Source organism: Rhinolophus sinicus, linkage group LG01 (genome assembly GCF_036562045.2).
Source record: "Rhinolophus sinicus isolate RSC01 linkage group LG01, ASM3656204v1, whole genome shotgun sequence".
In the NCBI taxonomy this organism is placed as follows: Eukaryota; Metazoa; Chordata; class Mammalia; order Chiroptera; family Rhinolophidae; genus Rhinolophus; species Rhinolophus sinicus.
In genome coordinates this window covers 48,142,920-48,165,729 of record NC_133751.1, presented here as the reverse complement: position 1 = coordinate 48,165,729, position 22,810 = coordinate 48,142,920, and the positions used below count along the sequence as shown (strand labels likewise).

The 22,810-nt window shown below is 55.9% G+C and overlaps 2 protein-coding genes across 6 annotated transcripts; one reads left to right on the top strand and one right to left on the bottom strand.

Moving 5' to 3' along the window:
* The first annotated feature begins 20 nt into the window (after positions 1–20).
* Positions 21–14,068, top strand: CLCN2 (chloride voltage-gated channel 2). 3 transcript variants are annotated; one of them, XM_019735770.2, is made up of 24 exons: positions 21–238; positions 2,513–2,669; positions 2,811–2,942; positions 3,287–3,415; positions 3,503–3,636; positions 3,742–3,819; positions 3,902–3,980; positions 4,101–4,226; positions 4,323–4,407; positions 4,498–4,599; positions 5,527–5,611; positions 5,748–5,903; positions 6,291–6,360; positions 6,592–6,702; positions 6,928–7,141; positions 7,470–7,603; positions 7,823–7,995; positions 8,112–8,226; positions 8,452–8,525; positions 8,756–8,815; positions 8,952–8,990; positions 9,166–9,270; positions 13,236–13,322; positions 13,465–14,068. In XM_019735770.2, exons 1-24 carry the CDS (start codon positions 167–169, stop codon positions 13,657–13,659), a joined length of 2,712 nt encoding a protein of 903 aa, XP_019591329.1. In that variant the 5' UTR covers positions 21–166; the 3' UTR covers positions 13,660–14,068. The 3 variants fall into 3 exon arrangements, 2 of the variants coding, with proteins under 2 accessions (XP_019591329.1, XP_074185003.1); XM_074328902.1 differs by lacking the exon at positions 2,811–2,942 and having other exon boundaries at positions 31–238; XR_002137711.2 differs by lacking the exons at positions 13,236–13,322; positions 13,465–14,068 and having other exon boundaries at positions 31–238; positions 8,415–8,525; positions 9,166–9,265.
* FAM131A (family with sequence similarity 131 member A) lies at positions 13,978–22,621 on the bottom strand. Of its 3 annotated transcripts, XM_074328919.1 has the most exons (7): positions 22,429–22,621; positions 21,202–21,262; positions 20,031–20,173; positions 17,716–17,809; positions 17,289–17,471; positions 16,990–17,106; positions 13,978–15,703 (listed from the first exon to the last, which is right to left on the bottom strand). In XM_074328919.1, exons 4-7 carry the CDS (start codon positions 17,783–17,785, stop codon positions 15,228–15,230), a joined length of 846 nt encoding a protein of 281 aa, XP_074185020.1. In that variant the 5' UTR covers positions 17,786–17,809; positions 20,031–20,173; positions 21,202–21,262; positions 22,429–22,621; the 3' UTR covers positions 13,978–15,227. The 3 variants fall into 3 exon arrangements, with proteins under 3 accessions (XP_074185020.1, XP_019591332.1, XP_019591331.2); XM_019735773.2 differs by lacking the exon at positions 21,202–21,262 and having other exon boundaries at positions 22,429–22,599; XM_019735772.2 differs by lacking the exons at positions 21,202–21,262; positions 22,429–22,621 and adding an exon at positions 20,854–21,013.
* Between the last annotated feature and the right edge of the window lie 189 nt (positions 22,622–22,810).

The window sequence follows — 22,810 nt, the reverse complement described above, 5'->3', positions numbered from 1 at the left end:
GCCCTCTGCCCGCCCGCGGAGGAGGGGACGAGAGCGTGAGGCTCTCTGCACTTGGCCGCCGGGGCTGCGGGGAGCGGACGGGTGCGGGTGCGGGCTCTGCGGGCTGGGAGCCGAGTCCAGGCGGGAGCCCGAGCCGCAGTGGGAGGCCCGAGGGCTGTGCGCGGAGATGGCGGCCGCCCCGGCCGCCGCGGCAGAGGAAGGGATGGAGCCGCGGGCGCTGCAGTACGAGCAGACCCTGGTAAGTGAAGCCGAGCCGAGCTCTGAAGTGTACGCTCCAGAACTGCTGCTTCGGGTTACCCTTGGAAGCACGAGGACCGGGGGCCTATCCAAACCTCGCCCCAGCCTTCTGAGCTGGGGAAACTGAGGCTGAAGGGCTAAGGGGTGGAAAACTGCATGCAGGTTTTTGGCTGAGGCTGGGGACCTGCATAGGACAAGGACATCAGGTACTTGTCCCAGGTGTCCTTCCCTTTACCTCCCCCCCCCACGTTTTCTTTGCTCCTCCCCCTCGCCACCTGAGCCGTCTCAGCACCCCACTACTCCTCCCCAGCACTGCTCACACTGTTGAACTTTCTCTCTTTACATTCTTATCTCCACCATCCAAGACATTCCCTCTGTCCCCAGTAAGTGCATTTTACTGTGCTAGGCATAGAAACAGGAGTGTATATGCAGAAAGATGATCAGACCCAAATCTAGACCCAGCCCCTACCCCTGCAGGCTGGCAACCCCTCAGTCTATTCCCTGGAACAAGGGTGGCCTGCCACCCTAGGGGACAGGAGCTTTAGGGAGGATGGGTCAAGCAGGAATGGATGTGGGAATTGGGACCTTTGTCCACGCTCACTCTTGAATAGCCAGCCCCCACCCACCCCAGGGATGTGCCTTGACCTCATTAGAAGCAGGGGTCCTGGGGCTCAGAGCTGACTCATGGCCACTGTAACTTAGTGTTTGAGAAGCCTTTTGCCCCTTCTTGTAGTCACTGGAGTGCGGGACCCAAACTGTAGGGAAGGGAGTGGGCCCTGTGGCTCCTTTGTAACAGCTGGTCCTGGAATTTGCCCAGGAAGGAGTCTGGGAGGGAACCTCTCCAGGAGGAGGGGGCCTGGGCTGTAATTGAGGCTGGGAGTTGCCCAGTTAAGAGAGGGAGTGACTGGATGGAACAGGATGACAGGGAGAGGTGGCAGGGGTGGGGGTGGAGCAAGGGTAGAGGGGCAAGCCTTCACATGGGGGGGAGGTGTCTGTCCGTCTGCACAGGCTGAGAGTGGGCATTGGTCACGGAAGCCAGGCACCTGGCTCTGAAATGGTGTCTATCTGTTGCACCAGCACATCTCCATCTCCTTCGCCTGGGTCTCTATCTCTGGAATGAGTTCCCAGGGTCAAGCTCTCTCCCGGGCACTCTCTGCTCCGGTCTCTCCCCCTTCTCCTCCCAATCCCTTTGTCTTTCTCTCACAGGCTCACCTCCCAGCTCCAACCGACACTGTTTATCTGCCTCTTTATACTCTACTTTCTTTCTCTCCCTTCCTCCTCCCTTCTTCCTGTCTTCCCTGCACCTTCTCCTGGCCTCTCTTTCCTCCTTTTCTCCTCCCTGATTCCCTCTCTTCCCTTTCCTTGCTCTCCCTCTCCCTCTCTCTCCTGTCTCTCTCTCTCTCTCTCTCTCTCTCTCTCTCTCTCTGTCCCTATCTTTCCCTCCCTCCCCACCCCCTGCCCCAACAGGAGCCCTTTGTGTCCTGAAGCTCTGCGGGTGGCAGCCGGAATCTACTCCCCACCCCCCAACACACACCCAGCTTGGCTGGTCTAGCCTTGGCTCAGAGACTCTCCCACCCCATCACCCCAGCATCCGCAGTCACAGCCCGGCCACAGCTTCTTCTGTCCCCCTCACCCACCACTGGACTCAGGGCAGCTCCAGAGTGGACTGAGGCCACCAAGTACTGTCCACCTACCCAGAGAGACTTTCTACTCCCAGCTGGGCTGGCAAACTGGTGGGGGTTGGGGGTGGAGAATGGGAACAAGGGGATTAGGGTAGGTGGGAGGGGTGCAGCTGAGTGGGTCACAGGCCAGAGGCCTAGCAGGAACGTGATAAGGATTGGGGCCCCGCCTGCTCCTAGGCCCAACTCAGCTGCCCCCAGCTCCTTGAGGCCCTTATTGTTACCCATATGCCCTTGACCATCCCTTATTCTCTGACCTTCCCTCCTCCCACTTTCAGACTGTTAGGTTTTTCCATCTTTCCTCCTCTGGGGCCTTCCCTCCCACTCCTCCTCAGTGAGAAGAGGACTGATTATTTTGCCACCCCCCAGAGCTGTGTTCCTGTACCTTGGCTGTCCCCATCACTCAGGCCAGGACAGCCCCCACAGTCTGCAATGTGCATTGTTCCCACACCCCAAGCCAAAGTGGGGAGTGTGGGTTCAAGAGATGGTATATAATGTGGGGGCTGGGAGAAAGGGAGCTGAGGCCCCAGGGGCCCTCCCTGCATCCCCACTCAGCCCACACATGTCTGCTAACCCCCATCTTTCCCATTGCTCAGATGTATGGCAGATATACCCAGGACCTCGGGGCCTTTGCCAAAGAGGAAGCTGCTCGGATCCGCCTGGGAGGGCCTGAGCCCTGGAGGGGTCCACTGTCCCCACGGGTTCCCCCAGAGCTCCTGGAATATGGACAGAGCCGTTGTGCCCGGTGCCGCAGTGAGACCTGGGTTGGGGCAGGGGATCTGGCTGTACTGTGCTGAGGGGGACGGAGGCCATTCTAGCTGCCCGTTGGGGCTGGGGGGGCAGGGGTAGGAGCACTCTGGTGACAGCCCGCCATTCTTCCCTTCCTGCTCCCAGTCTGTTCTGTACGCTGTCATAAGTTCCTAGTGTCCAGAGTTGGTGAAGACTGGATCTTCCTGGTCCTGCTGGGGCTCCTCATGGCGCTGGTCAGCTGGGCCATGGATTATGCCATCGCTGCCTGTCTGCAGGGTGAGGACAAGGGCTGGCAGCAGGAGGGCTGGGAAGCACCATTCTGCTTCCTCTGGGCCACACTTGTCCAAGTATCTTGGCTACTTGGCCAGCTGAATGCCCATCTTCAGACATAATCACGGCCACTCCCATAAGCCGCAGCTTCTTGCCTCCGCTCTCCAACTGACCCTCTTACCTCAATGATCTCTGTCCCAGAGAAGGCTCTCCAGGGCCGCCTCCCTGCTCCTTGTACCGAGGTTCTGTATGATATTCCCTGGACAGCACATCATATCAGTATGTCCCAGTGGCCAGGCGGGCACTGGGTATGCACACCAGGGGTCCGGCAACATGTCCTCTCCCCACAGCTCAGCAGTGGATGTCCCGGGGCTTGAACACCAGCCTCTTCCTCCAGTACCTAGCCTGGGTCACCTATCCTGTCGTCCTCATCACGTTCTCAGCGGGATTCACACAGATCCTGGCTCCTCAGGCTGTTGGTACAGTAGGAGAGGAGGGGAGGGCAGAGGTGGAACCCCCTGAAATGGGCACATCAAATAACTCTCCTGGGACTGTACCCACTCCAGGGTCCGGCATCCCCGAGATGAAGACCATCTTGCGGGGTGTGGTGCTAAAGGAATACCTCACCCTCAAGACCTTTGTAGCAAAGGTCATTGGACTGACCTGTGCTCTGGGCAGCGGGATGCCCCTTGGCAAAGAGGTAACTGCAGGTTGGGGAATCAAAGAGGCCCTCCTGGTGGAGGAAGAAGCCAGGGCAGGGTCGGGGTGTACCCTTCCCCACTCACTACCTGCCCCCACCTCCTAGGGCCCTTTTGTGCATATAGCAAGCATGTGTGCTGCCCTGCTCAGCAAGTTCCTCTCCCTCTTTGGGGGCATCTATGAGGTAAGGGGGACCCTGGGGAAAGGCAGAGGAGGGGATGGGCTGCTGAGCCCATGTTGACACGCCTTTCCACCACTTTGGCCAGAACGAATCCCGGAACACAGAGATGCTGGCCGCTGCCTGTGCCGTGGGAGTGGGCTGCTGTTTCGCCGCACCTATCGGAGGTACACAGCCAGGCCAGGCCCCAGCCCTGCCCTTGGCCGCACCTCCTTTGTCCTCCCACCTCGGTCTGAGTCCTGAGGCCAGGCCCAAGCCCTCACTGGTGTTCTCCTTGCCCCTCACAGGGGTCCTGTTCAGTATTGAGGTCACCTCCACCTTCTTCGCTGTGCGCAACTACTGGCGGGGCTTCTTTGCTGCTACCTTCAGTGCCTTCATCTTCCGGGTCTTGGCAGTTTGGAACCGTGATGAAGGTGGGGTGTCATGGGGGATGAGGGGAGCCCTGAGATGGCTTAGGGGGGGCCTCGACATTACACCTACCTCCCTCTGCTGTTCTGCCTTCCCTTCAGAGACCATCACTGCTCTCTTCAAAACCCGGTTCCGGCTTGACTTTCCCTTTGATCTCCAGGAGCTCCCAGCCTTTGCTGTCATAGGGTGAGGAGCTGAGGGAGCCGGGGCATGTTGGAGAGGAGGAGGGAAAAGAGGGAAGATGCCCGTTGACCCGGATGCTTCTTTCCTCTCCAGTATTGCCAGTGGCTTCGGGGGAGCACTCTTTGTCTACCTGAACCGGAAGATTGTCCAGGTGATGCGGAAGCAGAAAACCATCAACCGCTTCCTCATGAAGAAGTGAGTTGGGTCTGGGCTCCTCTCTAGGCCACTTTGGGCTGCTGTGAGGGTCACAGTGGGGTGGGGGTGGGAGGCAGTGACAGTAAGATGGTATATAGTGTAGTGGCCCAAAAACCTGCACTCCACTGAGAAAATCAGCCAATGGTGTTTTCCAGGCGGATTGAACATTTTGGCTCTTATATGAATTACCGGAAAATTGGCACTTTTGAATTTTTAGTCAGTGACAGGGGGCATTTTGGATGAAAGACTAAGGCTTCCTTAGGCACTTGGCCTGACACAGATAGCAGTGCTCCCTGGAGAGTATGTGAGCCTTCGTTTCCTCCAGTGAAACGTGGAAATGGGTGAGATTTTTTTTTTTTTTTTTAATCTCTGGAGTACAGCTCTCAGTTGTGACCCTGAGGATTGGGAATGGGGAGGCCTGAGACGTGCCTTCTGTTGGGACTAACGTCCTTCAGGGAAAGGGCAGCCAACTGAACCTACTCCCTATAGCACCTTCAGTCAACTTCATAAATGACCCCAGCTTCCCCTAACACTGACCTTCACTCTAAGTCACCACAGAGAAACAGACAGAGGCAGAAACTTGTCCACACTTTCACACAATGTGCCCTTGAGCCAGGGCTTCTGAGGGCAGGGGGAGGAGACACAGCTCAGAGGTGTCCAGGAGACAGCTGGGGGATGGACTTTCCGTCACTGCTACCCACTTAGACAGTCGGGAGCCAACAGAAAGTTGGTTGGGCTCATAATAACCCCGGATGGCCATCACCCTCGCGGCCGTCATGCCATGAACAGCAAAGGGGACCTTGGCTCTTTCATGTAAGAGCCAAGGCTCTGCTGTGACCTCAGCCTTGAGGTGTATGAGGGCACCCAGTCTCTCACCTGTAGTGCGTGCACCACCCATGTTTGATGCTGTGAAACCTATCTCTCTAGACGCCTGCTCTTCCCGGCTCTGGTGACCCTGCTCATCTCCACTCTGACCTTCCCCCCTGGCTTGGGACAGTTCATGGCTGGACAGGTAATCCCAGGCAGAATAGGCACTTGTGCTTCCCATTGGAATGCATCCCCTCTAAAGCCAACAGCCCACGCTCTCTGAGGGGCCTCTCCCCTTCATCTGTCTGTTCCCCAGCCTGAGGCACCCTGTTCACTTACAGCTGTCACAGAAAGAGACGCTGGTCACACTGTTTGACAACCGGACATGGGTCCGCCAGGGCCTGGTGGAAGAGCTAGAAGCTCCCGGAACCTCCCAGGCCTGGAGCCCACCACGTGCCAACGTCTTCCTCACCCTGGTCATCTTCATTCTCATGAAGGTGGGGCTCCTTACAGATGTGCATCTAACACTTACCTAGGCTTACTGAGGGCCATGCGCTGTCCCCAGCACTTTCCATATATTAACCCCTCTAAGCCTAATAAGTGATATGGGAAAGTACTATCAGTTCCCCTGGTTTAGAGATTGGAAGTCGAGACACAAAGAGGTAAATAATTGGCTTGAAGTCACACAGCTAGTGGCACAGTTACGATTCGAACCCAAGCCATCTGGTTCCCAAGCCGTTCCCCATCCCTTCACCTCTGGGGGACTCTGAGCGACAGCTGGATGTTTATTACCTGATAAGCAAAGTAGGCTGCTCGGGTGGAGCTGGGGGCTTCCTGGAGCCAGGTGGCACCTCCAACCTGTTTGAACCACCTCCTGCCTGCAGTTCTGGATGTCTGCACTGGCCACCACCATCCCAGTGCCCTGTGGGGCCTTCATGCCTGTCTTTGTCATTGGTGAGTCCTCAGCTGCCTGTTCTCCCAGCCTGCACCCTTCCCACCCTCTGGCCACCCCTTGCCGGGGTGTGGGTTTTGGTACAGCCCCCGCCCCACCCCCCACCCCCACAGGGCTGTCCCCTGCACTGAATGACCCACTGGCCCCTCCCCTACCCTCTGACCCTCTCTCTTTCTAGTGCCCCCACCCTCCCCCTCCACTACCTGTTTCTCTTCCCAACCCCCTCCCTGAAGGAGCGGCATTTGGGCGTCTGGTGGGCGAAAGCATGGCCGCCTGGTTCCCAGATGGGATTCACACGGACAGCAGCACCTATCGGATTGTGCCTGGAGGCTACGCAGTGGTGGGTGAGTACTCCAGGTCGCCATCTGTCCTGAAAACCCCTGAAGAGGCCACAGGGTCTGAGACTCTGGTGCCCCCTGCTGGCAGAAACCTGGCTTTCCCTCGCCGCAGAAGCCCAATCCCCAAGACTGTACTGGGCAGCCTTGAGGGCCCTCACAGGACTGTCTCTGGGTGGGGAGGGTTGTCTGGGGCCTGGGCACCCTGAGGAGACTGAAGGTGGCTGTCCCCAGGGGCGGCTGCACTGGCAGGAGCAGTGACACACACAGTGTCCACGGCTGTGATCGTGTTCGAGCTCACGGGACAGATTGCTCACATCCTGCCGGTCATGATCGCCGTCATCCTGGCCAATGCCGTGGCCCAGAGCCTCCAGCCCTCACTCTACGACAGCATCATCCGAATCAAGAAACTGCCTTATCTGCCTGAGCTGGGCTGGGGCCGCCACCAGTACGGAGGGCCGGGCGTGTGACAAGGGGAGTGTGGGTGAGGGGCAGGTGTCCTCCGACCCCCCTCACACCCTCTTCTAGCAAGGTCCTCAGCCAGTGAGGCTGGGACACCAGCCACCTTGCTCCCTCCTGGCCAGAGCTGCCCTTCTCCACACCCTGGGGGAGCTGTGGCAAGCCCCGCCTGATCCAAACAAAGGCAGGGAGTACTCGTTGGCCCTTAACCCCTGTCCCCATGGGCTCTGGGGCATTCCTTATGGCCCTGGGATGGTAACGCTCCAAGCTGCTCTCCCCATGCTGGTCACAAGCCAAGTGCCTTTCTGTGCCCGCAGGCAGTACCGGGTGCGAGTGGAGGACATCATGGTTCGAGACGTTCCCCATGTGGCCCTCAGCTGCACCTTCCGGGACCTGCGGTTGGCACTACACAGGACCAAGGGCCGCATGTTGGCCTTAGTGGAGTCCCCTGGTGAGACCAGGAGGGCGGCCCAGATGCTATACATCTCCCGGTGTCACTGCTCAGGAAGGGGGAGGGAACAGGACCAGTCACCTTGGTCCCAAGGGAATGGCCAGCATTTGCCAGTCAGGGCTTTCCGTCTGGTGTGTGGCCTGTGTCCAAGGCCCCACTCTGAGTGTGAGAGAAGGGCCTTACCCTCGGGCCCTGAGTCCTCCCATCTGCTCTATCCAGAGTCCATGATCCTCCTGGGCTCCATCGAGCGCTCACAGGTAGTGGCATTGCTAGGGGCCCAGCTGAGCCCAGCCCGCCGGCGGCAGCACATGCAGGAGCGTCGAGCTGCCCAGGCCTCTCCACCACCCGACCCGGAGAGTGCCCCCAGCCCTGAGACCTCTGTCCGCTTCCAGGTGAGAGGAAAGCCCCATAGCCACACAGATTTCCTTCTCAATGTGGTTGTATAGACTAACCGGGAGGACAACCTACAGGTAGCCACAGCCTTACCAGCCCCTTCCTACCTGTGCAGGTGAACACAGAAGACTCAGGCTTCCCTGCAGCCCGGGGGGAGACTCTCAAGCCCCTGAAGCCTGCTCTCAAGAGGGGACCCAGCAACTCCATGAGCCTTGGGGAGAGTCCCCCAGGTGAGCCCAGCTCCCGCTAGCACCTGCCTCCATCCTCCGACAGAGCTAGAGCCCAGCCCCTGAAACCACACAAGGGTCTCTACGCACCTCTTGGCTGGGGCACATCCCAGCTAAGAAGCTGCCTGTATGGGCCAGGGGTGTAAAAGCAGGAAACCTCTCCCCTTGCCCTCTTCACCTCTCCCCTAAAGATGACGTTGCCCCGGGGCCTTGTATTTGGGAACACAGGGAATGTGGAGCAGGCTGGCATTGCCCTCAGGAGCCTCTTCTGTGGCAGTCCACCCCCCGAGGCTGCTTCAGAGGTGAGTGGCTGGAGCCTCTCTGTCTAGCTCTTTCTTTCCAGCTCTCTGATGCTCAGATCACCTCTCCATGAGCCCTGTAGCACCTGCCTCCGTTCTCCCTGCCCTTCTGCCCTCCGAGCCGCCAGCTCTGTCCCTGGCGTGCGCCCTTCCTCCTGGGCTTCACCATTCCTCTCACCTCCCTCCTCCCTATAACATCGATTCCTCTTCTCTCCTGTTTGGCTCAAACACAGTTGGAGAAGTCAGAATCCTGTGACAAGCGCAAGCTGAAGCGGGTCCGAATCTCCCTGGCGGTAAGGGCCCCCTTCTGCAGCTCAGGAGCACTAGGCAGGGCAGGCCAGGGTCTAGGCAGTAAACGTCCCCTACTGGGGGGCCACACCCCCTTTCCCCAGTCACAGCTTCCAGCCTCCCTCCCTTCCTCTCTCCTAGAGTGACTCGGACCTGGAAAGCGAGATGACCCCTGAGGAGGTAAGGTGTGACTGGACTCTGGACCCTGTTTCTTCTGGGCTGTGTTCAGTCATCATCTTGGCTGCTGTCCCCATGGGAGGGACCACGGGGTAGGAAAAAGGGCAGACCAGCTTTCAGGGAGGTGTGAGGCGCTACTGGCACCTTCTCCCTAACCCTCCTAGTCTCATACCCTCAGATTCTGGAGTGGGAGGAGCAGCAACTAGACGAACCTGTCAACTTCAGTGACTGCAAAATTGACCCTGCCCCCTTCCAGCTGGTGGAGCGAACCTCTTTGCACAAGGTAAGGCCAGCAACCCAGGGCTGGCCTGGGGTCTCGGGAGCACAGGGTGGGGCCAGGTCCTTCCACAAGTTTGGACTCAAGCCACCGGGGAAAGAAGGGACAGCAGAGGGTGGGCTGTGTGCTGAGATGTTGTGCAAACATATTGCTCCAAACGATGGGAAGCCAGGAGCCAGATCCCCTTAGCCTCCTCCTGCCTGCAGTGGAGTCAGGCATCGTTTTTCCTCTTCTCAGCCTGCCCCCCAGGGAATTCTGGCCCAAGGCAGCAATAAAGACAGGGCTCGAGCTGGGTAGAAGCCAGAAGGCCAGGCTAGGGTCAGAGCTAGGAGGGAGGCTGCCAGCACCCAACGACGCTGATACACCCACGCTGAAAAAAATGGGTGAGAAACAGGCAGGATAAGAAAATCTAATAAACAATCTAACAAACATCCAAGTAGGGGTGGGGACACTGCAGAGAAGAGATAAACAAAGATGAGAAACGCCCAGTGGGGGGTTTGGAATGTCAGACCCCAGAAAGTCTGTAGGCCAAAGGAAAAGTGGTAGAGACGTAGGAAAACAGCTCAGCAGAAAGGCAAAATGGCCTGCAGAAATGGACAGAAAACTTGAGTGCAGACAGATTGCTGGTGGGTGAGGCTGACACTAGAGGGCAGGGGCTCCCCACGAAGGGGCTGTGGCATCACTGGGCACCTTCGGGCTTCTAAGTGAAGGCAGGGAGTTCAGGCACACCCAGCAGCAGGCAGAAACCAAGGGGTAAATTAGCTGAATGATTAGATTTATGTGCAAATCCGAGGCATGGGGGCAGGGGCAGTGGGGGAGCATTGCCCAGGTCTTGGGCTGCTAGCCTAAACACAAGTTGTGCCTGAGAGCCAGCCTCTGAGGACAAGCAGGGCCTGGGCAGGAAGGACAGGGGACAGAGGAGAAACAAAAAAAGCAAAACGTTAATAAAAGAACTTACAAGCCTTTGGGTAAAGACTTCAGATCAAAGTGAGTGGGGAACTGCAGTTGCAGGAAAAAAAGGAGACACGCCTGAGAATGATACACTTGGCTTTTATTTAAAGCCTTTGTTCCTAAAACCTCTAAAGCTTTTCCACCGTCTTACTTAGTCCTCAAACATCACATAAAGATGATGATGATGATGATAATGCTGACCTTTTTTCAGTTCCTGCTATGTGCCAGGCACTGGGCTATGCTCTTCACACGTTTAATTTAAGCCTCACTATAAAACAGATATTGTGATATTCCAGTCTTTATAGATGAGGACGTTGAGATTCAGATAAATTAGACAAGGTGACCAAGGTCACATAGCTAGTAAGAAGCAGAACCAGACCTGAAATCCAAAATGGTCTGACCCAGAAGCCTGTGGATTTAACCATTTTAATACACAGAGAAAGTGAGGCAGTGAAGAGGTCACTTGCCTGAGTCAGTGCAGCAGAGTCCGGCCCAGAGGCCAGATTCCCTGGCCCCAGTCCCAGGATTCTTTCACAGGCCCATGTTCTTCCTCTCCCTGTCAATTCACTGTTCCCAAGCCCAAGAAATACAGGCTCTCCAATGCGCTCCCTGGTGTCTAACTAAATTAAAATGAAAAAGAACAAAGTAGGTGTTTGTTACAAACTTAAAAATCAGAGGAAGAGAAGAAGCCTTTGAGGAACCGACTAACAAAAGTACAAAGAACTGGAAGCGATAAGAACATAAAAGATTAGAATTCAAAACATCCTTGCAGGCCTAAGGAGTAAGTAGTAGCCCAATTAAGTTCAGGAGAGGAACATTTAGAGGGGAGAGAGAATACACTGGAGGTTATTTAGGAACCTGTGCAACTGGAGATCACCATACCAGCTAAGTACCTCATTCATTCAGAGGCCACCCACAGAGAAGCAGTGGGTGGAGGTGGGGCAAGCTCAAGTGCCAACGCCAGGCCAGACTGGCTGAGCCGAGCCTCACTATGCCACTTGCTGGCTAGCTGTGTAACCTTGTCAAATTTCTTAGCCTTTCTGTGCTTCACTTTCCTTATCTGTAAAATGGGGATCATACTACTTACACCATAGGGTTTTCTGAGCATTAAAGGAGTTGCTACACACGAAGCACTTAGAATATATGGAACATAGTAAGTATTCAATATATATTCAGAACTAGTACTATTACTGCTACTACTTATACTGAGAGGAGAACAGTAGGAGGCTTTAAAAGGTGGTGTAATGAGGGAGGGGCTGAAGTGTGGAAGAAATTGATGTTTTCAGAAAAGGATGATTACGTGAGTCCGGAAGCAGGGGTGCCTGGCTTGGAAAGGATCTTATGGGCCATTCTGGAGAGTCCGGGCTCTAACTCAAGTTTGAGAAAGCTGATAGGATGGCAGCGCCAAGTTGGAAGGAAGGAAGACAGAAAGCAGAATCCCTTTGGGTGTTACAGCCCTGTCCTGGTGAGGATGGTGAGGGAGTCGGGCAGAAAGGCCAGGATGTTCAGGAAGTGGATCAGTAAGGCTTGGTGACTGCCCAGGACAAGTGGTTTGCAAACCTAAAAGGGATATAGCCTGCCAGAAGCTCACTCTGATTAGGATTGTAGAGAATCAAAAATCCAGGGAAATGATTTAATAGGATCCTTGGGGAAAGATGAGGGATTATTAAACCATAAGAAGACAAAGCCAAAGGACTATTAAAATAGGAACTCTTACAAAGTTAGGTTTCCCTCCGAAGTCAGATGAGGAAATTAAAGATAGCTTGTAGCATGTAGGATTCAAGTTAGATATGAGGACACATGACAGTTATGACATAGGTATTGAAGGAGCACAGAAAAGCTTATGCTAAAACCGAACTTCTAGTTCCTTGCGTATGTACTGTCGTGCCTTAGAAGGAGAAAGTTAGGAAAGTTCTGGAAGTTCTGTCCTAAAGAATTCAGCAACTGTGTAAGAAAAACATTGTAAGTGTTAAGACAATGACTTCTAAGTAACTGGTATTCAAGAAGCTGGGATATTAATGCCCATTTTGATTCAAACATTAAGCCAAGAGGCTTACAAGTAAACTCAAAACAGTGTGATAGATGATAAGCCAAAAATTCCAGGAACTGCTGAGTCAGTAGAGTGTTTTTCAAGACATCTGGCCCAAGAAAATCCACTTAGAGCACAAGGGGAACTGGCTGACAATTTCTGAACCCTTGGTGATTACATTTGAAAGCTTGGAGGAGGGCCCAAAACAAGAAAAACATGAGAGGGTCAGGGAGACTGTTGTCCCCTGGACTGCAAGCTACATCTCAACAGGACCTGGGGTGCTTTGGGCCCCCAAAAAGGCAAACTATGAGAGATCAGGATTGGAGGGTTGGAGCCAGGGTGAAGGGATACCTTCCTTAACTGGCCTGCCCGCTGAGGGCAAAGGAAAAGCAAGTGTCAGCCACTAAGGTGGGGTGAGAGGCACAGGATTCAGGGTCAGTACCCCTAGGGGGTGTGGCACCTCCCTCCTTCCCTCCCCCCTGCCTGGATATACCCATGACTAATCCGACATCTGCACAGGACCACTAGGGCTGTGCGTCCTCCTTCTAGAGTGATGAACAGTGGCCCAAGGCCCCTTCTTACCGATGACCAAGTCACTTCACCGCTGAGCCTCATGCTGCCTGTCCTGTAGAATGGGTATCATACTTCTCAGGACAGAGCTGAAACTAAACGCTAATGTAAGAAAGACCTAGCCGATCATTAGATGTCATAGTTGAACAGTTGTTCTCTCCTCCACCATCCTCCTTTCTAGCATGGGATGAAGACTCCTTCCTCTGTCCACTTCTTCATCAACATAAGCAACATACTGTCCCATTATCAAGTTTCTGAGGATTGGCTGTCCATTCTCACTATTCTTTCCCTCCAGGGGTCCTGCCCCCTCCTCCCCACCATCTCTGACACCGCTTCTATTGCCCCCCAATACCCTGACCCGGGCCCCTCTCCCCTCTCCGTTCGTGAATAAAGTCCAATGTATTTTCTCCCCACCCTTCAGACTCACACCATCTTCTCACTGCTGGGAGTGGACCATGCTTATGTCACCAGTATTGGCAGACTCATTGGAATCGTCACCCTAAAGGAGGTGAGATGATAGTGGCCATCTAAGCCACGTCCACTTCCAAAATGGCGCGAAGGCTTATGCCCAGCTTATCCAGGGGAAGTGCTGGGCAGGAGTCTGAGCAGGAAGCTCCGAGTCCACACATCTGACCCTCCTCCCTTTCCAGCTCCGGAAGGCTATTGAGGGCTCTGTCACAGCACAGGGCGTGAAAGTCCGGCCACCCCTCGCCAGCTTCCGTGACAGTGCCACCAGCAGCAGTGACACAGAGACCACTGAGGTGCATGCCCTCTGGGGGCCCCGCTCCCGCCACGGCCTCCCCCGCGAGGGCAGCCCTTCTGACAGTGACGACAAATGCCAGTGAGCCCCTCAACGGGCGGCGTGGGATGGCGATGGCTGTGTCTGTTGGCCCAGATCCTGCAGCTCTCCTGTTCTTCTGCCCGGGGGAAGGAAGCAGGTGCAGCGAAAGGCTAGAGCCCCATTCCCCTCCAGATGGGGCACCAGCTTCTTCCTCCCCCTTCCTGGAACCTGACCCAGCGCCCACTTGCAGCCAAGGCAGGGAGCTCAGCACTGCCCTGGCGGGATGGAGCTGGGGCCGCCTGACCCCTGCTGCCCCTTTGAAGGTGAAAAGGAGTAGAACTAAGATGGGTTTATACTGGAACCTCCAATGACCAGATGTATATAGAGATTTACAAAGATTTTTATATTAATTTAATAAAACAAATTCTTAAATAGAACAAAATAAACACCTAATGAGCCACTTATATATAGAATACCTGTGCCCATCAGCTCTTGTTCTTACCTTGGGCCCTCTCACCTGCCGAAGCCTACAAGGCCCGAAATCTGCAGCCACCCACACACCCACAGCCATAAAACTCCAGAGCCTGCTGTCCATGGAATGCAGGATTTGCAGAGGCCTCCACTGGTTGGAACAGAGGCCCCCAGTACTGTAGTTTTGGCCTTTCCTTCAGCCAAGAAAGGCACTACCCTCTTTTCCCCAAGGAGAGACGCTCCCTCATGACTGTCACCAGTTGGCACAATTCCTGCCCTGCTCAGGCATCTGCAGACAACTGCCTGGCGATTGGTGTGGCCCCCTGGTGGCCCTCTCTGGAATAACAGGAAAGTCAAAACTAGCAACCATCCCTTCTTCCAACTCCACCCTAACGAACGAACTCGTTGAATGTGACAGCATGGTAGGCTGGGAGCTGCCAGTCCCCTGCCCATACTTCCTACAAGGGGCTGGGCAAGGGCCCAGACCGTGTCAGGGCGGTCAGGAAAGCGGTGGACGGCACATGCTTGCATCATTCCAATGCCTCCTAGAGAAGATCCGACTGAAAGAACAGACCAAGACCCCTCTTTCTTTAGGAAAAAGAAGAAGATTTAGAGACGATGGAGAGGTGAAGCACAGCACGAGCCCAGCAGGGAGGGAGGCCCTGGGGGATGACGGCTCAATCCATAGGCTCCCGGCTCCCCGGGTGGGGGTGATTCTATCAAGCACTGCACTGTGGACTTAGAGGTGAGGAGAGAAGCAGAGAGAGGCAGGGGGAGGGGGAGGCCGGGCTCCCTCCAGCTCTATCCCACACAGCCGTCACAACCACCCCTCAGGTTCACATCATCCAAGGAGGAAATATGTATATGGCATTTTGGATTTAAGAACATGAACATCACTGTCTGCCACAGCTGTAGCCATGCCCCAGGGGCCCCGGGCAATCCCCGGCAAACCCCAGGAGTGGGGGCAGGACATGCGCCCCCAGCCTGGCCCCTGCCTCCTCTCCAGACACTTTCATGCAAAACACACAACAAGACGGAGTGCTCCCAGGAGCCCTCTAGGCTTTGGAGCTCTGCTGGAAGCCTCGTGCCCACACTTGGGCAGAGAGGCTCTGCCCCCAGCAGTAGCCAGGGGACACATGCCACCACCAGGCATGATCCAGGTCACTGTTCCTCCGTCTGCACCTCATCCTCGTCTAAGGACACCACCCCAGAAGAAGCCACGTCGGAGGCTTGCCGCTGCCGTTCCCAGCTGCCCACTGGTGGCGGGCAGAGCGGCTGGCTGTCCTCGCAGGGAGCTGGCTCCTCATCAGCGGGGGAAAGGCAGGACTCCGTGAGGGGAGAGTTGTAGAGTGAGTCCTGGGCCTCCAATGGGCCCAGGCTGCGGAAGGCACTTTCCCGGCTGGGGGGCAGGTTGGCAAGGAGCAGCTCTTCACCCAGCAGCGGGGAGGCCAGGTGAGCTGGGGAGCCCAGCAACCCGTCCTCCAGGCTGCACAGACTAGAGCACAGGGTCTCTGGGGACACGGTCTGCGAGCAGTCGCTCTCAGGTTCCACGGAGCCCTGGCGCACAGGCCGGGAAAATCGGTGGCCAGTGAAGAGGTCCTGGAGGTGGGGTCCCAGGGGCAGCTGCCCAGCCATGTCTGTCGGGGGAGAGAAAAGAAGACAGCCCTCTAGCCCCATCTTAACTGGACAACCTGGAAGCCACAGTCTCCCACTCTATCCTCAACACAGCTCTGGGGATGGTGCATAGGAGCTGGGAAACTTTGGGCAGGTCACTTAACCTCTCAGTGTCTCAATTTCCTTAATGGTGAATTGGAGATTCTAATTGCCTCCCTTATGGGGTTGTTGAGAGAGTGGCACACAGTAAGAAAGCAATAAATGCAGGGACACCATACAAGGTCCTGCAGGTTATTTGCTGCACAAGGGACGCCTGTCCAAGGCAGTGAGTGAGGGCTGAATTTCAGCCCACACTCTGCTCACCAAACAGCATGCCCTGGCATGGGGCTGTGCCCACCAGAGAAAGGGGTACCTTTCTCATTTGCACAAATATTCTACATGGGTTAGTAGTGGCCTTGGATAAATTTTAGTCATTATACCAGGGGTCAAAGCAGGCCTGGAACTCAATCAAACAAAAATGCTGTGGTTCAGGTCTGTCTTGGTCTCAGTCATCCAAACCAGTCCCCTCTGGACCACAGAAACAGTCTCCGACCTGCTCTAATGTATTGCCCACCTCCGAGAACTTGTCAGTTGGAGGGGTGAGGGTGGGTGCAGGCAATATTTCAAAGGCAAAGGTGGTGCGGGGGTGGGGATGGAGGCATTGGAGGCTTCAGTCCAGAAGCTAGAGAAAGTCACCCGTGTAGTCCAGAGAATGGATGATGAAAGGAGGGCCGTGCACAGCTGCACAGCCCCGCAGGGTCCCCTCTGCAAGCAATGGCCCAGAGAAAGGCCCCCAGTCAGGTCTCAGCTGGAATGTGAAGATGCTAAGCTGGAGCCAGCGGCTTTGCGAGCTGTCCAGGCCCAGCAAGCCTACCTATTTACTTGGGGCCACAGCCTCATAAGGTGCTGTGCTGCTGCACTGTGGCTCATTTCAGAGGCAAGGTACAACACATCCTCCCAGGGACACAGTAGCATATAGGTGCTGGTGAGGTCTCTGGGCTTTTTTTTTTTTTTTTTTTTTTTGAGGATTGCAAGGCCCAACTGCACAGACAGGCTGAGAAGGCTCAGCACCTGTGGGAAAGGAACTGCTCCATTTCCTGCTGGTTGCCCACCCACGAGCACGGACAGCCCTCCTGCCCTGGAATGTCAAGGACTGCCAGGACAGAGTCTGCAGCATTCGTCTCCCCTTCCAAAGGCTGAGCTCTGAGCCACAGGGCCTGCCAGGCAGGCCCACCCCAGCTGGCAGCACTGGCATGGGATATCCCCTCACCTGAGTCAGTTCCCCCAGCGAAGTCCTCATCATACGATTCATCAGTGGAGTCCTCGCCATCCACTGAAGACCATGCCCGGAGCTTGGCTTCCGCAATGGCAAATTGCTCGGCCACTCCTGTTGGGGATGACATGGAATTCATTAGCAGAGAAGGTGAGCTAAGATGAGGGCTCGGCTTGGAGACAGGAGAGGGAAGACAAAGGGATCTGGAAAGACTCCAACCCCCACAACAGGCCTGAGGAGATGAGAGAAAGCATCCCTATGACAAAGGTAGGGCTGACCCCCTTTCTGTCACCCACCTGCTGCAAAGCGAGCCTCTTGTTCACCCTCACTGAGATCCGAATAGGAGGAAAAGGCAGATTCCAGGGCAGCAGGCGAGTCACTCGGCTTGCTCCAGCCCTTCCACTCAATGAGGTGAGCCACTCGGCCCTGGGCCATGGCGGTGGGCTTGGTCACGTGGTCCTTCACCGCCTGGGAAATACCTGGAGGTGGGGCAGAGTCAGGAAGCCTGGTAAGAGCTTGGGCCAGGGAGCATCTGGGAAGGAAGTGGAAAGGTGGTGATACTTAAGTTCCACATGTGCCTTTGGGTGGGAGGAGGAGGCTGGGGTTTACCTGAAAAAGGGAGGAAAAGGGAGATCCCTGCAAGAGCTCACAGGATACAGTCCCCAAGGGCATGTGCGAAAGGGAGAAGGACCAAACGGCCAGAGCATGGGAGGGGCTGCATACCGTGCAGAGAGGATCTGGCCAGCGCAGCTATCTCCTGGATAGTTAGGGCTCTCCGGGACTTGGGCAGCATCGCGACTGTGTCTCCAACATTCACCTTGAGAGACAGCATCAGAGGGTGAGTGCTCCTCTGACAACAGTGTCCTCCCACATGCCCATACCCCACCCAAGGCTTCAGGGGAAATAGGAGCTGGTGAGAGATGCCAGGGTAGCACGTGTCCCAATGGCTGCTGCGATATGTAAAAGGGTAAGAAGACTGGACCAGAAAACTATCCTTCCAGGGACCAATGGCGACTTGGTCAGGCCCAAAGGAGCAGACCTTCAGCTAACCCTCCACCTTCCCAGCTCCCAGAAGGGAAGGAGGCAGGTTGGGAAGTAAAGAACCATGCAGTAAGGTCTTTGAGAAGAGAAGAAGGGAGAAGGGTACGGCATCTAGGTCCCCTCCCTTTTGCTCCTCTCCTCGTTTTATGTCTTCAGACCACATCCTAGCTGTTTCTAGAGCCTACCGAGGCCACAAACTCAGCATGACCAAAACGAAACCAAACACCTTCTCCCCATATCTGGCCCTGCTTCCAGACTTCCTTACTTTGCATCACCCCACCATTCTCCCACTCAACCTGGCTCCAAACCTCAGCATTCCCATCAACTGTCCCCTAATGCTTACTTACCTCAGCATTACCATCAACTCTCCCATTTTACTTATGTTAAGACCTAATGGTTCCATCTCCAAACTGCGTCTAATACAACCCTCATCCTCTAATACAACTCCCACTGCCACTGCCCTTCCTCAAGTCTTCAATGCCCACCCCCCAGATTAACCCAAGTGGTGGTCCCCCGAGCTCCTCCAACTCCATGCTATTTTCTCAGCCTCATGTGTGTTCCCCTCCCCCCTGCCTATGTCTGGCTGGCTCTTTCTCATCTTTTGGGTCTTGGTTAAAACATTACTCCCTCAGAAGAGCCTTCCTGACCACCCTACTTTGTTGTCTACTTTCTCTCTGTCGTCTGTAACAAGTCAGCATCCTCTATCAATGTACCCCATGTGTGTAATTATGGCCTATTGTTTGTGTTTCCTTATTTCTTGTTGGTCTCCCTCACTGTTCTTTAGCTCTTTGAGAAATTCTGTCTATTGTGGTCACTGCTGTACCCCAGCATTCAGCACAGTGCCTGGTACAGAGTGCTCTCTCAAAATGCATAGGCTGAATGAACGAGGCAAGGTATAAATGTCAACAATTTTTCTGGAGTGCAACTGGTCATAAATATGTCTCTATTTACAATCTCTTCTGGGCTCCTCCACTATCCAACGAAGTGCAAGCTCACAGCCAGGCACTGAAGTAACCCACTCTCTGAGGCCCCTGCCTCCTTCCAGGCCAGGCTGGAATCCACCACTGATCTCTGCCCAGAAAACACCCACTTCTCCACCTTCCCTTTCAGCAAGCAGCCCTCCTGCCCGGGGAACCCAGCTTTCCCCTGGGCTAAGAATGCCATTCTTGCCTGACAAAACGCTTCCGACCATTTAAGGCCTGACTCAAGTGCCACCTCCTATTATGTTTTCAGTTCAGTTTTTTCTGTCTTCTTCAACCCCGCCCCCACCCCCAGCATTGCTCTTGCCTCTCTCCTGAGGGATCTCCAGATGACAGCGCCTGAGTCTGATTCACCAGGGTTCCTACCTCCACCCTGCACCTGGCTCAGTGCTCCCTGGCAAGCCCCTGGCAAATATTTCCCTCAGCGAATACATGAAGTCGGAAGCACACGCCCCCTCCCAGGCATTGCTTAGCTCTCCTCCATCATTTTCTACCCCTCACAGGAGGGGCTCTACGGGCCCCTTGACCTCAGGCCCACCCTCTGTCCCTTCCATTCAGTACCTGGCTGACAGGGCCCCCAGTGTGGCGCTGGTAGCCTTTGGCCAGGCCTGGAGGGAGGAGCACCTGCTGGGTGTTTCCTGGCTCGCTCACCCTCCCTCCCCTCACTCCCCACAGTCGCCGCCATCCGTGCTGGCGCTCCGCGCAGCTGCGGCCCAGGCCCCGAGAAAAGGTGTATGTCTCCCTGGCAACCCATCACCATGCAACAGGGTCTCCCGGGATACAGCCCGGGATGCGCTGACGTCAGCGACTAAGGCGCGAAGCAGCCCGCCCGCTGCTGGCACCGCGCCGAGAAGAGCAGACCGGCGCGGGGGCGGCCTCGCTCCCGGCCGGATAGCGCCTCCGCTCACAGGCAAAGGGAGCCAGAAACAGGCTGGCGAGGCGGGGGTGGGGGATACAGATCACTTTCACATGGTCGTGGTCCCCCCTTCCCCCCACCAACACCAAGGGGTCCAGCACCTCTGGCAAGTCCTGGCTGTCCACGGAGGAAGGGCGGGAGGACCGGCTCCAGCCTCGAAGGGTCCGAGCAGATCCCAAGGAAGATAGAGAGAGGCCCCGAGGAAGTTCGATCCACTCCACAGCCCACGCGGGGTCCGAGGCCACTGCGGGGTGGTGGAAAGGCTGTTTAGCTGGGCTCGCATTTCTGCCAAGATCCCCCTTTTCATCCGGTGTTGCCATATCATTCTTCCTCCCCCCCTCCCCCATCTCCCAAATTATCAGCGACCACCTGGTGCACTCCACAACTCTGAAAGCCCCTGTCCCACAGTCCTGACCTTTAGGCCCCTTGGGGCCATTTTGTGGCAGCCACTGGCCACCTTCCTCCTCTGGAGATATTTTGCCATCAAAACCCTAGGATGAAACCTAAGCTTTGATAAATTCTGAATCTTCTCCGGTTTCTCAGTCTACCCACTCCTCTTGGAAAGCACAACTCATTCTTTCCACCATCATCATCATTTCCCTTCCCCTTACCGTCCCCCTCCCCACCACCACCTTAGACCCTTTGCAGGCTTGCTGCCTTCCTTCCTTGGGTCTTTGCTCTTGCCAGCCTCAGCTGGTATGCAGCTCTTCACTCTTTTCCTGACAAACCCATGTTTTTTTTCTGACTTTCATCCCAATCCCCCAAGCCTTTTCCCTGATACCCTGTCTGGCCCCAGCCTGGTTGTTCCTGTTTCAGCCAGGTTCCCAATATCGAAGCCAGAGTAATTTTCCTCTTGCCACCAGAGCACCCTACTCCTAAGCTTCCCATCACCTCCCAGATCACATCTACAGCCCCTGGTCTCACCTCTGCGACTTGTCTGACAAGTCCATCGTCCTCCAGGCCCTTCACGCTGCCACAGAAACATTTTACCCAGCACAGAAATCATAGGCATGCTAGCTGTGTTGATGCAGACAACCAAAAGCCCAGAACTGCTCCAGGCTCCGCTCCCAGTTCTATTCCTATTTTGGTTCCGGATGCTGAGCCAGTCCCCTCCCCACTTGGAACCTGTGCCTAGACACATAAGGAGAACATGCCTGCCTCATGGCTTTGAGGAGGTGGGAGTGCCAGAGGCCCAGCCAAGCTCTCTGGAGCTCAGTGAGCTGAGGCCTGTCCCCTAGACAGTGCCAACAGGCAACATATATCACAACTGACCTTTAGCTGGAGCAGCCGTCTCTGTCCCTGAGCCTCAGCCAGCTGGTGGTCCCCAGAAATGCTACCAACCAGAAGGAAGACACAAGGTTACAGGCCATCCCTGGCCCCCAGCTGGTACCTAATCAGGGCTCTTGAGGCCAGTCCTGAGATCAGCCAAACTCTCCCAACTACAGGAGGGAATGACTTCCAGAACTCCACGCCTTAGCAGGGCCAGAGGAATCATAGCAGCTTGCTACTTCTCAGCTTCAAAAGCCATGAGGTTCATTTAGGACTACAAATCCCAGAATTCCTCATGGGAACCCAAGGAAAGTACAAATCTCAGCTAGAGTCTTAGCTCCAAAGAACCTCAAGTACCAACCACACTAAGGCCTGTGTGACTGACCATTTGCCCTGAAAACCCAGGACCCATTCCAAACCCTGCCCTCAACGTCACAAGTCCCTGCCTGGCCTTAGGAGTGGAGAAATCCATGACACTGGAGTAAAGTAAGTTGGCCAACCTCAGACGCAGAGGACTAAGGCCAGGCCCAGCATTTACCATCCATGGGAACCAAGGCCCAAGCAGGGTCAGCAGTTGTGGGAAGGAAGCCCTGATGGCCTCCCTCTCGGCTCGTTTCCCTCCACAGGGTAGGATGACTTTTTGTTGTTGGATGTGGAGGAAGAGAACTAAGAGTTTTAAGAGGTAAGAGGTGATCAGGTGCTCACAGGTGCCCCAAGTGGGGCCTCAGTCCCCTTTATCCACCAGCTGACTCTGAAGTGCGGAGTAAGGTTTAATCAAAAACTCCCTGGTAGGGTTCTTGACCAGCGTTTGCAGGCTTAAGGGGCTTGGGACACAGATGGGAGAGGCAGATTCCCAGCATAGGGCCACTCCCAGGGCAGTGAGACAAGTGTATGTAATAGCACAAGGCCAGTCGCCATGGGCTGAGGAGGCTTGACTAGCCCCTCCCCAGGCCGTGCGCCTCCTGCCCTCAGCGGTGGGAATCCAGGCGGAAAGACACGAGTCTGCCCTGCAGAGCCCAGAAGCAGGGAGGCCAAGGGAGCGAACCCAAGTCGGTTTAGCCCCCTCCCCGCTCGTGCCTGCTTCCTCCTCTCGCCTGGCCCGCCTCCTCGGTGCAGGCTCCTCCCTCTCCCGACATCCGACCCCTCCTCAAGGCCCCCACCCACCCGCGGCCCGCGCACCCGGCAGTCGTAGCCCGACTCCCCAACCGGTGCCCGGCCTCCGCCTCTTACCCTGACCCGCCGGGCTTCCAGAGCTGATACAGCCCATGGCCGGGCACCCAGGCACGCTAGCCGGCACTCGGGACCCGGGCCATCAGCTTGCAGTGTCGGACCGCGGCCGCCACCAGGGAGGGGAGAACCCGTGAAGAGGGAGGGGGTGGGAGCCGCGCGTCCGCCGCCGCTCCCCGGAGAGAGAACCGGGCTGGTGACGTCAGCACGGGGGCGTGGCCATTAGCGTAACTACCCGAAGCGGGCGGGACCAAGGCGACGTCATGGCCACGCACGAGCGGCGTATGGAAAAAGCTCGTTCTGGGCTCTCAGGCCCAACTGCGGAGCGACCCCTTAAAATGGGTGGGGCGGGGGTGAAAGGGAGACGACCGAGGTAACGATGGGC